This window comes from Hibiscus syriacus, unplaced genomic scaffold (genome assembly GCF_006381635.1).
Source record: "Hibiscus syriacus cultivar Baekdansim isolate YM2019G1 unplaced genomic scaffold, ASM638163v2 tig00110930_pilon, whole genome shotgun sequence".
Classification (NCBI taxonomy): Eukaryota; Viridiplantae; Streptophyta; class Magnoliopsida; order Malvales; family Malvaceae; genus Hibiscus; species Hibiscus syriacus.
The window spans coordinates 633229-646435 of NW_024062917.1; the positions used below are offsets into that span (position 1 = coordinate 633229).

Here is a 13207-nt window from a genome sequence, read left to right on the forward strand (position 1 = left end):
ACTGATTCCACTTAAAATATTCAAAGAATAATAAATATATTTATGTTGAAGAGAGATAATTAAAGACTTTATCAGTAGAAGTGTTCAAATATTTTAATAATAGAATTTTTAAGTATGAATAAACTATTTAAATTATTTTAAATTAAGATCAAATTAATTTAATGTATTAGTGTTAAAGAATAAAATTATTATTATACCAAATCATATCAGTATTTCATATAATATTTAACGGTGATCCAAATAACATGTTTAAAACATTCTATTAATTGAGTGACTTGATTATGATATTTTAAAACGATATGATTTATTTGTAAGCTTATTAATAACTGAATGCCTGTAGTGTATTTTACAAAAACTATTAGTGACGTAACGGTCATCAGAGGCACAAAAATAAAAATCTTCACAAAATTGACCAGAGCCTCTCTTCACTGCAGAATGCATCATAAATAAACAAAAACAAACATTTTACTTCTCAATCCTTGGCCTCTTTACAAGGATCCTTTCCTGCAAGTTTGGGAGTACGCTCCGGCTTCTCTTCTTCGTCTTTGGCGGGAGTTTCTTTCATTAGACCGCCGGAATGTAACCGGAGGAGCTCCGGCTGCCGTATAAGCCGTCCTAGAACGCCTTGTACCTATATGGTTCAGCAAACTGTGCAGGGAGGAGCTCCGGATACTTATGCTAAAGAGATGGAACGACTCTCTGCTAAGGAATCTCTTCTGCTTGCTGTGAGTTTCTCCATACTATTTAACATGTATATTTTTTCCAGCTTAAATTACTAATAAGTTTTGTAGTTATAGAAATTCGCCAAAGTCAAAATGTTTGATTTCAAAATTTTGAGTTGCTTTTCAGTTAAGGCTAAATCTTGGATTTCTAGAAAAAGAATTACGAGCAATTGGTTAATTGCCTCAATTACAAGTCAAAGCAGTCTGTTTAGGTGTTTAGATTCGTCTAGGAATTGCCTTCTCTTTTTTCTATTTTTTCAGGGCCTATAATAATGTTAATTCAAAATGAGAACAGAATTTCAGGTATCAATCATTTATTTGAGTACTCTACCAAGTACATACACGCATTTTTTTTATTAAGCACCTTAAAGCATGGCCCCTTCATCATAAATTTGTTAAATATTCTTTCAGTTTAAGGATGCTGGGGGTTTTGAGGCTTTGGTCACAGGAAAAACAACAGATATGCAACGAATCGATGTGAATGAAGGGATAACTGGTCTTGAGAGGCTCAATCCATCACCAAGGCCGACAACGTAGGAGCTTAGTATAAGAACAAATTTGTGCGTGTTCATCTTTTCCATAAGACTTATGTATAGCTTTCCAGGTCTCCCTTTCTGGAGGGTCTATGGAACTTTGAGTGGTTTGGATCTGGAAGCCCCGGACTTTTTGCTGCTAGAGTCATATTTGAGTGAGTGTCTTTTGAGAGCTGGTGATCTGATCTCCATTTTTTATGAATGACTGCCAGCTGATCTTCTTGGTGTTTCCCTTGTAATTTGCAGGAGATTTCCTTCGACACTGGCAGGAATTTCAAAAATGAATTTGCTTCTTAAGGATGGATCTGCAAAGGTTACAGCACATTTAAAATTGCTTAACTCGGTAAATATTTCCAAACTAACTTTATATCCTCTCCTACACAAATAAATATCATTTGTCATAAAGCATCAGCATGGGCTTCCATATGAAATGCTCACCTTGAGTGTGTGTGTTCAGCTGTCATCTTCCTTCATTTAATCAGATACATAGCACCTTTGTTGCCTGACTCTTCATTTTTCCTAAGGTATTTGTCTTCGACACTTCTGTCGAACACATGTTTGAACATGAGGTGATCCTCCAAATATTTGGAAAAACTTAGAACCTTTGAGTTTCCCGTGGTGGATACTTCCCGTATTCACCTTCAAGTCGAGTTACATAGTACAACATATTATTACTTCTTTCATGCATAATTCAGATGCGAGCCAAATTAATTTAACTAGTTCTAGTAAAAAAATGTTTTAGCAAAAGTCATTACTCTTTGGTCTCAGTTCTCTCTCTCTCTCTTTCTTTTTCTGTACAACATCTACTGTGTGCTAAACAAGAAAATGCTTTGATAATTTGTTGTGCAATGGAAGTGACGTTGATCACGATTTGCTTCAAAATGATATGATATAGCCACGTGGAGACTATCCTTTATTCTAGAGTCTGTACACTATTGGTAATTAAATAGTATATTTTTCTTGACTGCTATAGAAGTTGGTAAAGATTATGTTTTGCCCCTAGTCTTAACTGGATGGATTCACACATTAAACCTTCACTGATGATGTCATTATTTGGGGCATCAGAACTCTGAATGTGATTTGAGACAACATTATTTTCCTCCCATTTAAAAATACTTGTATTAACAAATTTTGCTTGAGCTTGTCTACTATCCAAGGTCCAAACTTGTGTTGCTCAACATCATTGCTATTTAGAAAGGTTTGGTGGCCTTTTATTCTCTCGATTTGACACCATTAGTATTGGGAGACCACTAATTAGGAATACTGAAACAACACTGTGTACAGATGAGTCCACTTCAAAAGTTTTTTCTCTTTAATTTCTGTTGCCATCAAAGTTAAATAACTGGTCATAATTTTAGAATCATTTCCTCTATTTCTTTGTTTCTTGTGCTAATCTTAATCTTGGTGCATGGTAAGATTGCTCCATTTATATTTGTTGACCATGTTCCCAAGAGTAGGAACCATTACTGTACATAATGGAAGCCTTTGTGCAGTCACTGGCTGCCCCATGGAGCTATTCCTTCTTTGATTGTTTCGCATATATATCATCACTAGCTTGTATTGCCTTTACAATTCTATAACCAAGTGGAACAAGTCTTTTTACTCATTTAGCATTTGAGTTTTCTATTTTTAAACATGCTGTGTGAATTTTGACCAAAATTATTCTTTGATTAAACAATGTACGGATAGAGTTAATTAGAACAGGCACTTTTTCAACTTTTTTCTAAATTCTAATTGTATTTATTTGAGTTCTAGGAAGAGCTCTTTCTTACTATTACAAAAATTTTAAGTGACCGAAGGTTATCCTTGGTGCAATGCAGATAGAAAGCAAATTTATTCTTTCCACCAGAGTGTCTGTGGAGGGACCACTACGAATGAAAGAAGAATATGTTGAAGGGATGTTTGAATCACCAACTATTGTTGAAGAAACAATACCAGAGCAGTTGAAAGGTGCATATAGTCAGGCTCTTACTACTGCCCAGCAACTTTCAGTTCCTATTAGGGATATAGTGGCCAGTGGACTACGAGTTCCTCTGAGTAAGAATTCATTGTTTTCCGGTTTTCTCTTAAGATGGTATAGCTGATAGAAATATAGACAATGTACATTATCACACAAGACCAAGCTGAAATGATCACTGAAACGTACTTCAAATCTAATCTTGGCTGACATTATTAGAGACCGTATGCTTATATATGTTCTTCTAAATAAATAATGAAGCCCACAGCTGATGTTCATGGATGCTAGGCATTAATGTCACTTTTGGCACCTATGAGATGACATTCTCAGCAGCAATAGCACCATTGACATACTCTGAAGTATCTGGAAAGTATTGAAATAACCCTTCATTTTTGCCATTTCTTATGGCTTAAAGTGTGGTGATTAGCCTTTGAAGGTGCTTACCGTAGTTATTATAGTTATGATACATTTTTCAGCAAAGAGAAAGCTGATGATTATTCCAAATACATTTTAGAGGTTGCTATGTGAAATATGAAATTTTCTTTTGAGAGCAAAGATCATGGGAGTTTAAAATTACCGAACTGCATCTCAGAATTGCCTGTACACTTCTAACAAAACTTATTTGGAAGATGATTTGGGTCTGTTTCTGCAGCAGCATAAGAAAGTCAGGCATGCTAATAATCAAAATGGAAAACAAGCTTGTACGGTTTTAGTGTGAATTACCAGAAAGAAACAATGAATCTAATTGGTTAATTCGTACCATGTAAGGTAAAACATTACCAACTAATTGTGATGTTTACCATAACACTTCTTTTCTTTTCTTTTTGTTGAATTCCCTTGGATATTATACTGTCAACACCCCTCTTCTTGGGTATTTCCCAGTACAGAAGTTGAACTTTTGGCTGGTTGGTGTGGGTAGGAAAATGGTTCATTTCTTAAAGTGGAATAAATTCTTGGAGTTTGCTGGTAGCCTAACAGTTTGAGAAATTGAAAGGTTGGCAGACACAAGTAAGAGATTTTGAATCAGATTGTTTTTTTGGATCTCAATATCTAGCTTTTTTCTCATCTGTTTTCTTTCCACTTCTGCCACATGTTTCTTCCTGGTTTCTGTTGTAAAATTTGTGCCATGCAAATTCCGTAAGGGGGTTGTTAAATGTTTCTTTCCTAGTGGGACACTAGTTTTCAAATTTTGCAATTTTCGGTCTCCTACTTCAGTGTTTACTTCGGTAAATAGGTGAACTTACAACAAATATATAAAAAAATTGTTTCTTCCCCGAAAAGAGTTGAAGCAATGCATTTGCAGTGAATCATTGCCTAAGATGATGCTAGAGAAACAGTTTCATAAACGGATGTTGTTCCAATTTTTGCCATCACTTGTGACTTTGGCAGCAATTTTGGCAGTTTTCATGTCCTGGATGATTAATGTGTCAAGGGTAGTTTACAAAGAAGGGAGCAATTAACTCTATGGCTATGGGTAAATCATATAGCTTTTCTGTTTAATATTCAAACTATTTCAAGAATCTGAGCAGAAGTTTCTTTGTGTTTTCAGGTCACTCAATTATGTTTTTTTTTTTGGAAAATAGGTCACTCATAATAAATGGGTCACTTTTTTATCTAAAATTACAAATATATTGTTAAATTAAAATATCCTTGCAAACATGCCACTGATCATTAAATATGAGAATGGAATAATTGTGACTTGGTATAAAAATAATTTTGATCTCGAAACTCATACAACTTATTAATTTGATTATAACTCAAAGTAATTCAATAAATTTAACCTTTTCTACATTTTAGTCTTTGTTTTCTTAAATCATTTATTATTCTTCCAGAAATATTATATTGTTTTTCTGTTACCTTTTTAGTATACTGAAATAAGTTCATTAACTTTTACTTTATACTAAAAAATTAATCTTTTTTTCTTGCATATAACGTTTAAATTATATATAATCTCGATATCTAAATCAGAAGTTCGTACAATCAAATTTTCACTTAAAATAAAGATTTATTTGATAATAATTAAATAATATAATAAAAGTTATTTTGATGTAAAAAAATACGTAGATGGTTATTTATATAAAATGATAAAGTATAGGCCTCAAAAGTTTTTTAATATTTAAATTTAAAAAAAGATCACGTGTTAACGCAAAGAACAATTTAATTGAAAGTGAAAAATAGAAAAATATTCAAATTATAATAAGAATTTATAATCACAATCATAAATTAAAACTAATAATAAGAATATTTTTTATAAGTATTAACACAATAAATTAGCTATTTAAGATTACATAAGGATCATATAAGGAAAAAGTTAAAAACATAACCAAATAAACTCAAATAAAAGTAGATCTAGATATAAATAGATATGATCGCATCGACAGATAAATTATAAAAGGTAAAGGAGATCAAGCTATTGAAATATCACTGATAAACCGTAAATCAAAATTGAACGATGTGAGAAAATTATCCACGAACGTAAATAGTGTATCTAAATCTAATCTAATATGAGGGTCCAAAGCAAGGAATGTTAGCATGATAACAAATGAGTGTCATCTTGATTAGTCATGACGATGTTAAATCTAACCCTGAGAAAAATAATAAATAAAAATAACGGTTAAACAACCAAAGACGTGTCAAAAGGTAGAGGAAGCATGTCATAAAGGTAGATGAAAAGATATCATAAAGACATAATTATTAAAAATAATAAAAGAAGAAAATAACAAAGATACAACATAATAATATAAAGAAAAAACAATGAATACCAACGAACGACGATCAACACTGAGGCTGACGCCGCTTTCAATTACAAAGATGAATAAGAAAAAAGACTAACGAAGACACATGAAAAAAAAACTAGGGTTTAAAAAATGAAAAAAGACGTTTACCGGGTTTGATCTTATCCAATCTACAATATATAAACAAGGTTATGGGTGCTTAATAAGTTGAGCAGCTCGTAAGTTGTTTGAATTTGATTCGGTCAAAACTCGATCAATATTTGACTTGGATTAACTCGACTCAAGACCTTAATGAGTGGAGTTGAGAAAGGTCCAACTTGACTCGATAAGTCCGCGAGCAGTTCGTTAATTTCTTTTTTATACCTTTTTAGTAATTACCTTAAAAAATTATTCCATCCAAAAAAAAAAAGAAAGTCTAAATAATAATTACTCCTAATTTGCTAATAGATAATAAGAAATATGATAAATTATTAATTGATAATTACCACTAATTTATTAATCTATTAATTTACTAGTTTGGTGCATTTGTGAATTGTTACTTTAAAGTTTAGAATTTGAAATTATTTCATAAACTATTTTTATAATTTTTTTAAATTATGTTTATATTAAACTCTGTTTAGTATTAATAGATTTTATCTATAATTAAAAAAATAAAAATTTTAGTGAGTTTAACGAGAAATAAATCGAGTTGAGCAATAAATTTTGTAACGAGTATGAATTGAATAAAATTTTAATAAACTTAAAGAGCAACAAATTAAATCGGACAACAAATTTTTTAACGAGTACGAGTTGAATATTATCTGGCTCGTGATCGGTAGGGCTATAAAATTAGGTAATCGGACATGTTTCAGTCGAATCTTGGTAGGTCGGGTAAAATAGGGTATAAGTCAACTCATGTCAATTTGACACCAGATCCAGATCAGGTACGGGTACGAGTCAAATCAGTTCGGGTTATTTTCAGGTTGATTTGTGACCAGATCTAGATCAGGTTCAGGTCAATCTCTTTCAGTTCGGATCGATGTCAGTTTAGGTAAAAACAGTTCAAGTCCGAAGCAGATAAAGACCAGGTTAATTCAGGTTCGGGTGGACTTCAGTCGGATCTCGTTCAGATCGGGTCACATCATTGAAAGATAAATATTCATGGATCAATTTTGTAAAAAATATAAATTTAAGGACAAAATTGAAGAAATGTAAAATTACAAATAAAATTTTAAAATATAAATTAAACAACACACATAGGTAAGGGACTAAATCGAAATAAATTTAAAATGTTAGGTTTAAATTAATATAAAAGGGACTAAATTAAACACATTTAAAAAGTTATGGGCCAGTTATAAAAATATAAATAACAACTAACAATGGGCCAAATGAAGATGCAAATATAAATTTAAGGACTAAATTGAATACATATAAAAGTGAAAGACTTAAAATTGAAATAAATTAAAAACACAAAGGATTAAATCGAAATAAATGTAAAATATGAAGAAATAATAAAAAATATAGTAAATTGCATTCATTTAAAAAAATGGAAAAAAAAACATAATATATATAATATAAGTTTATATATAAACTATATTTATATTATAAATTATATAATTATTATAAGTTTTATATATATATATATATATATATATATATTATGTTTATATGAATTATATATAGAAACTATATATGTATAAATATTAAAAATATATAATTTATAAACTATAATTTATATTAATATAGTGTATATATATATGTATAAACTATAACTATATAAACTATATATTTATAAACTATAAAAAATTTAAGTATAAATTTAAAATAAATGATATATATATATATATATATATATATATATTCACATGAGTTTAATAAAAAAAATATCACATGAGTGGTAGGAATTTAAAGGTGGGAATTGACAAATTTTGATCTTATAATTGGTAAATTTAGAGGTGGGAAATTTTTTAGGAAATTTTTGCAATTTGATTTTATAATTTGGAAAATTTTTAGGGAAATTTTCGGGCATGGCGGGAAGGTTTAGTGCTCAATGAAATGGACTGGGTTAAATAGGTCCTCAATCTTCCATCAATCAGAACTTTTTTATTTTGTTATTTGATTTTTTAATTTTTTTCATTTCAGTCATAGTTTAATTGTAAATCATTTATTGAATTTTTAATTCAATGCAATTTAGTCATGTATATAATTCTAATTATTTTTAATTTTCCCTTCTTTCTTTAATGTACATAATTATTAAATGTTAATGTTAATTTTAGAATCTTTTATTTTAGTTACTTATGTTTAATTATATATATAAATTTATGTATATACTTTTATATATATATATTATTCAAAGTGAGTGGTGAGAGAAAACTTTTTAAAAGAAAGATTTTTTTGTGTGAATTTTTTTTATTTTATATGGGAATTTAGAGGGAATATAAAATTTTGGGAAGTTGGGCGTCAAATATAGTGTCCAACAAAATATTTTGGGTTAATTAGGCTCATGTTCTTCCAACAATCATCATTTTTTCACTTGTATTTTATTTTTAGTTTATTTCATTTTAGTCACGGTTTAATTGTAAATATATTCTTAAATTTTCAATTCGATGCAATTTAATCTTATATACATTCTAATTACTTTTAGTTATATATATATATATGTATGTATATAAACTATATATGTATAAAATATATAGCTTATAAATTATAATTTATATTAATATAGTATATATATGTACGTATAACTAATATAAGTAATATATATATAGTTTATAGAAATACTAAGCACAAACTATATAAAGTAATAAAGTATATAGTTTATAGAAACCCTAAATCGAGAACCCAAAACTTTCAACCCTTAACCCTTAACCCTAACCCCTGAATTATATATGTAACTTATAGTACATGTATGTATAAACAATGTATAGTATATATAACTATATATATATATATATATATATATATACACACACCTATATATATATATATATAAACTATATAAAGTAAATTACTTATATAGTTTATAGAAACACTATGCATAAACTATATAAAGTAATAAAGTATATAGTTTATAGAAATCCTAAATCATAAACCCTAAACCCTAAACTTTAAACCATAAATACTAAACCCTAAACCCTAAACCTTAATATAAATAGACTAGCACTAATACATATACATTTGTAATAAAAGAGTGGGCTTATGTATTAGGCCTATGTAAACTAATGTAAATGGACTAGCACTAATGTAAATGGACTTATTTTTGGGTTTTATTATTACTTATTCATAACAACAAAATAAATGGGCTATTAATGTGAATTAACCTAACATACAACTAAAATACTAATTATGCAAATGAAATTAATATGACATGTACTACTATTTATAAACCATATAAACCATGTATAGTGTATATAAACTAAAATAGCCCATTTATTATTTATTCATAACAACAAAATAAGAGAGACGGGAGGCAAGAGGTAGTTCATTTTGACAAGATAACGGCGCTATATGTATATGTATGTATGTATGTATGTATGTATGTATGTATGTATGTATGTATGTATGTATGTGTATGTATGTATGTATATATACTTATCAAAATTTATCACTATTTTATAAAATACGACTATTTCATAACTTTCAAAAAATTAATGACTAAAAATATCATTACAATATATTTTAGTGACCATTTGCATACTTTACCCAATAAAAAAAGTGTGAAAATAAAAGGTAAACTACATCAAATACTATCAAACTTTAGGCGTTGTATTATTTATACCATTAAACATTTAATTTTGTCAATTCTAACACTGAATTTTGATTTTCGTTTCAGTTATACCAATGGGTCGTTAAATCATTACCAGCTAGATCAAAATGATGTTGTTTTCATGAGTTGTCTATGTCAACAACAATTAGCCATGTTGGTAGCTATCAACCATGTTATTGTGTCGTTAATGATTCAATAATATAATTGAAACAAAAATCAAAGTTCAGTGTTATAATTGGTAAAATTAAAAGCTTAGTAGTATAAACGATACAATGTCTAAAGTTTGGTGTCATATAATGTAGTTTACCCAAAAATTAAAAATGAATAAAACATGGACCCCACACGACGACAACAACTCAAACATGAAAAATCACTTAGGGAAAAAGCAAAATTAATTGGGGAAAAAGTAAAACCATTCAAAACACTCAAATTCTTGTTCATTTCGACGCGGAAATTTCAAATTTCCCAAACCAAATTCGAATCACGAGAGAAACCCGATCAAAAAACAAATCCAAACTCCCAAATTTAAATCCACTTGTAGTAATAAAGTAATAAAGAATTTGGTTTAAATTATAAATCCTAAACCCTAAATCCGATAAAAAAAACTAATTATTTAACACATACTTAATCATGTTTTATATAATAAAGTATATAAAATATAAAAACCCTAAGTCTTAAACCCTAAATCATAAACCCTAAATCCTAAACTTTAAACCATAATCCATAAACACTAAACCATAAACCATAAACCCTAATATAAATGGACTAGCACTAATACATATATATTTGTAATAAAAGATTGGGTTTATATATGGGGCCTATGTAAACTAATGCATTGCCAAAATTATTTATATTAATAATATAAAACATTAATATATATTACATAATAAATACTTTCATTATTAATATTATTTTTTCTTTATATAAATTAAACTATATTAATTTTCCTTTGTATTATTAATCATGTTTTATTTATTTTACATTTAAATAATTTTATATAATAGATCTATTTATTAATTTAATTACCATAATAAATATTTTATTATAACATTTAAAAAGTAATGATGTTAATTTTTAATTACATCATAAACTAAAAAACTCATAATTTTATTAAAATCTTATAATTTCGTCTATGGTAATATATAAGTCAGGTAAATATCAGATCGGGTCATTAACAAGTCAGATCATTTACAGGTCAGGTTAAAAACAGGTCATGTTGAAAAAGGTCGGATAATACTAGTCATTTACCATGTCAATCTTGGTTTCGGGTTCGGGTTCATATCAGTCAGATGCAGATCGGTTTCAGGTATCATTTTTCGGTTTAATTCATGTTCAGATCGTTCTTAGGTCGGATGGAGGTCGGGTTCGGATCCACAATTTTCAAGTACAACTCGGATTCAGGTAAACACCAGTTCCAACTCGAGTCAGTTTCAGATCACTACAACGCATGTTAAAAATAATTTTAACTCGAATCGGTTTCAGTCAGTTTTACAAATCAGCTTTTTACCGCCCTAGCAATGAGTGATGATGACTCATGTGGTGAACCGCAAACTTCGATTAAAGTTAACATTTGTACTACCGATTAAATGAAAATATTAATAAAGAGGAAAAAGAAGACACATGTCGAAAAATGATAGGATGGGTACAATTAAGAGCATGGTGAAGGCGCAGAAGACTTTTGTTCACGTATTTAACTATGTTGTTAGGTAGCACAATGATAAACGATGAATATTACGAGTATCACCTTATTTAAATTACAAGATACATCACTCATGAAGCACTTATCGGTAAACCAGTTCAAACCAAAAGTAAAATCACCGTTACCAACATCATATGTATAGCGAAAGCAAAATAATTGAAAACAATACTATTTAAAACCAGCAATGGAAAGGTGCATGACAAAGTGTGATTGAACCTGACATTGGACGATACGCTTGTTTAATCCGTCCTATGCTGTTTTGAGTCCGGCAATGTGCCCATCCACGACGGAGGGAGCATTCCAGTTTGCTCGTGAACCGTCTTAAACAACGGCGGCAGCATCCGATAAACCCCAGCAACCTCCTTCATTGCACTACTACCATTACCATCAATTGCTTCTCCACTGCCGTTAGTCCAAATGCTAATCCTTGGCTGAAGTCCTCGCACAGCTTCAGCGTTGATCTTAGCAATCTCTTGGAACATTCCACCATTGATCATTAAGTAATCCCTCAGGGCTGCATAATTGCCTCCCAATGCGTCTAAAAGTGTTCGTAGATAAACACCTTGGGCTTGTGCCAGTGCCATCAGCCCTTCCGCTTCTTTCTGCTTCGCGTACAGTTCTACATCGGCAACCCTCTGACGACCATAAAATGTTGCATCTGCAATGGCCTTTTGCGCCGCAGCTTCTTTTTCCTTCTCATACAATATCGCCTCTGCTTGTTTCTGTTTTTGGTACAACTCCCAATTTGCTTCTTGCACCTGCAATTTCAAAGGATCAAAAGCAAATGGTATATATTAGATAAGAAACTCTGGGTTCGAGCAGATGCATTTGCATGATGTATGTTGTTTACCTTGGTATCGTACTCAACACTTGCTTGACTAAGAAACTCAGCCTTGAGCTTCTCCGTCCTGGTCAAAGCGTTCATCCTCTCGACCTCCCTTTGCAACTCAGCTTCCCTCAATGCAACGGCTTTGGAAGCTTCCACCTCCGCCACTTGCGCTTCCTTAGCCCAGCCCGCCTTCTTCTTTGCCAAATCTGCATTTGCCTCAGCTAACTCAGCTTCCCTTTGGTTCTCATAAACTTTCACCTCAGTCTTCACCCTTATCTCCTCCTTCTTCCCCTCTCCCTGCCGCTGCGTGGATATAATCTTCGTGTCTGCATCGATTTTCGCAGCGTTTTGAAGCGTTTGCCCCTCCCTCAGCTTGGACCCGATCTCCCCCTTCATTTTGGCCTCCGCCACATCCACTTTGGCCTGGTTAGCAGCTTCCATTTGAGTCTTTTGACCCAAGTAAGAAAAACTCGTGTCCAGGCACATCCACAAGCTGCTTAACATTAGCGTTGTAAATCAATAGTCCGAACTGGTTGAGCTCAAGCTGGACTTTCTCGAAAACCTCGAGTTTGAACTCTTTGGTTCCTTTGAAAATCTCCTCCATGGTCATGGAAGCAGCAAGGACCCTTGTTTCACCTTCAATGATACCTTGTACAAGCTCTTTAACATGGTTAGAGAGCTTGTCATGGGGAGAGATAAGCTTGGCATACTTGAGGAGGCTGGCCTCATCGTCGACTCGAGGACCAACTGTGAAGACCGCCGGGAGGACGAAAGGGAGCTTCTCGGCGCTCATGGCTTGGACTTCGAAGGTGTAGTTTACCGGGGAGAGGTCGAAGACGGTGTAAGACTGACCGGGAAGTATCCATGCTTTCTTGGCAAGCTTTATGTCCGGGATGCCTATGCCTGTAATGACCAGATATTCTGATGCATTTGCTACCTTATACATCTTTCTTGTTTCACTCAAAGTACTAGTAATTATGAAGGGAC

General features: G+C 31.3%; 1 protein-coding gene and 1 pseudogene across 1 annotated transcript; one reads left to right on the plus strand and one right to left on the minus strand.

Annotated features, from left to right (window-relative positions):
• The first annotated feature begins 470 nt into the window (after nt 1-470).
• LOC120146594 (probable plastid-lipid-associated protein 13, chloroplastic) lies at nt 471-3371 on the plus strand. The gene is made up of 5 exons (XM_039160114.1): nt 471-725; nt 1134-1255; nt 1327-1410; nt 1502-1598; nt 3076-3371. Exons 1-5 carry the CDS (start codon nt 636-638, stop codon nt 3337-3339), a joined length of 657 nt encoding a protein of 218 aa, XP_039016045.1. The 5' UTR covers nt 471-635; the 3' UTR covers nt 3340-3371.
• Nucleotides 3372-11491: 8120 nt separating this feature from the next.
• LOC120146579 lies at nt 11492-13207 on the minus strand (annotated as a pseudogene).

What these genes read in the sequence shown, in the direction of transcription:
- LOC120146594 (XM_039160114.1), top strand. Translation starts at nt 636, where the DNA reads ATGGTTCAGCAAACTGTGCAGGGAGGAGCTCCGGATACTTATGCTAAA. An exon ending in CCATCACCAAGGCCGACAAC is followed by an intron (nt 1,256 to 1,326) that starts GTAGGAGCTTAG and finishes ATAGCTTTCCAG; the next exon opens with GTCTCCCTTTCTGGAGGGTC. An exon ending in GCTGCTAGAGTCATATTTGA is followed by an intron (nt 1,411 to 1,501) that starts GTGAGTGTCTTT and finishes TGTAATTTGCAG; the next exon opens with GAGATTTCCTTCGACACTGG.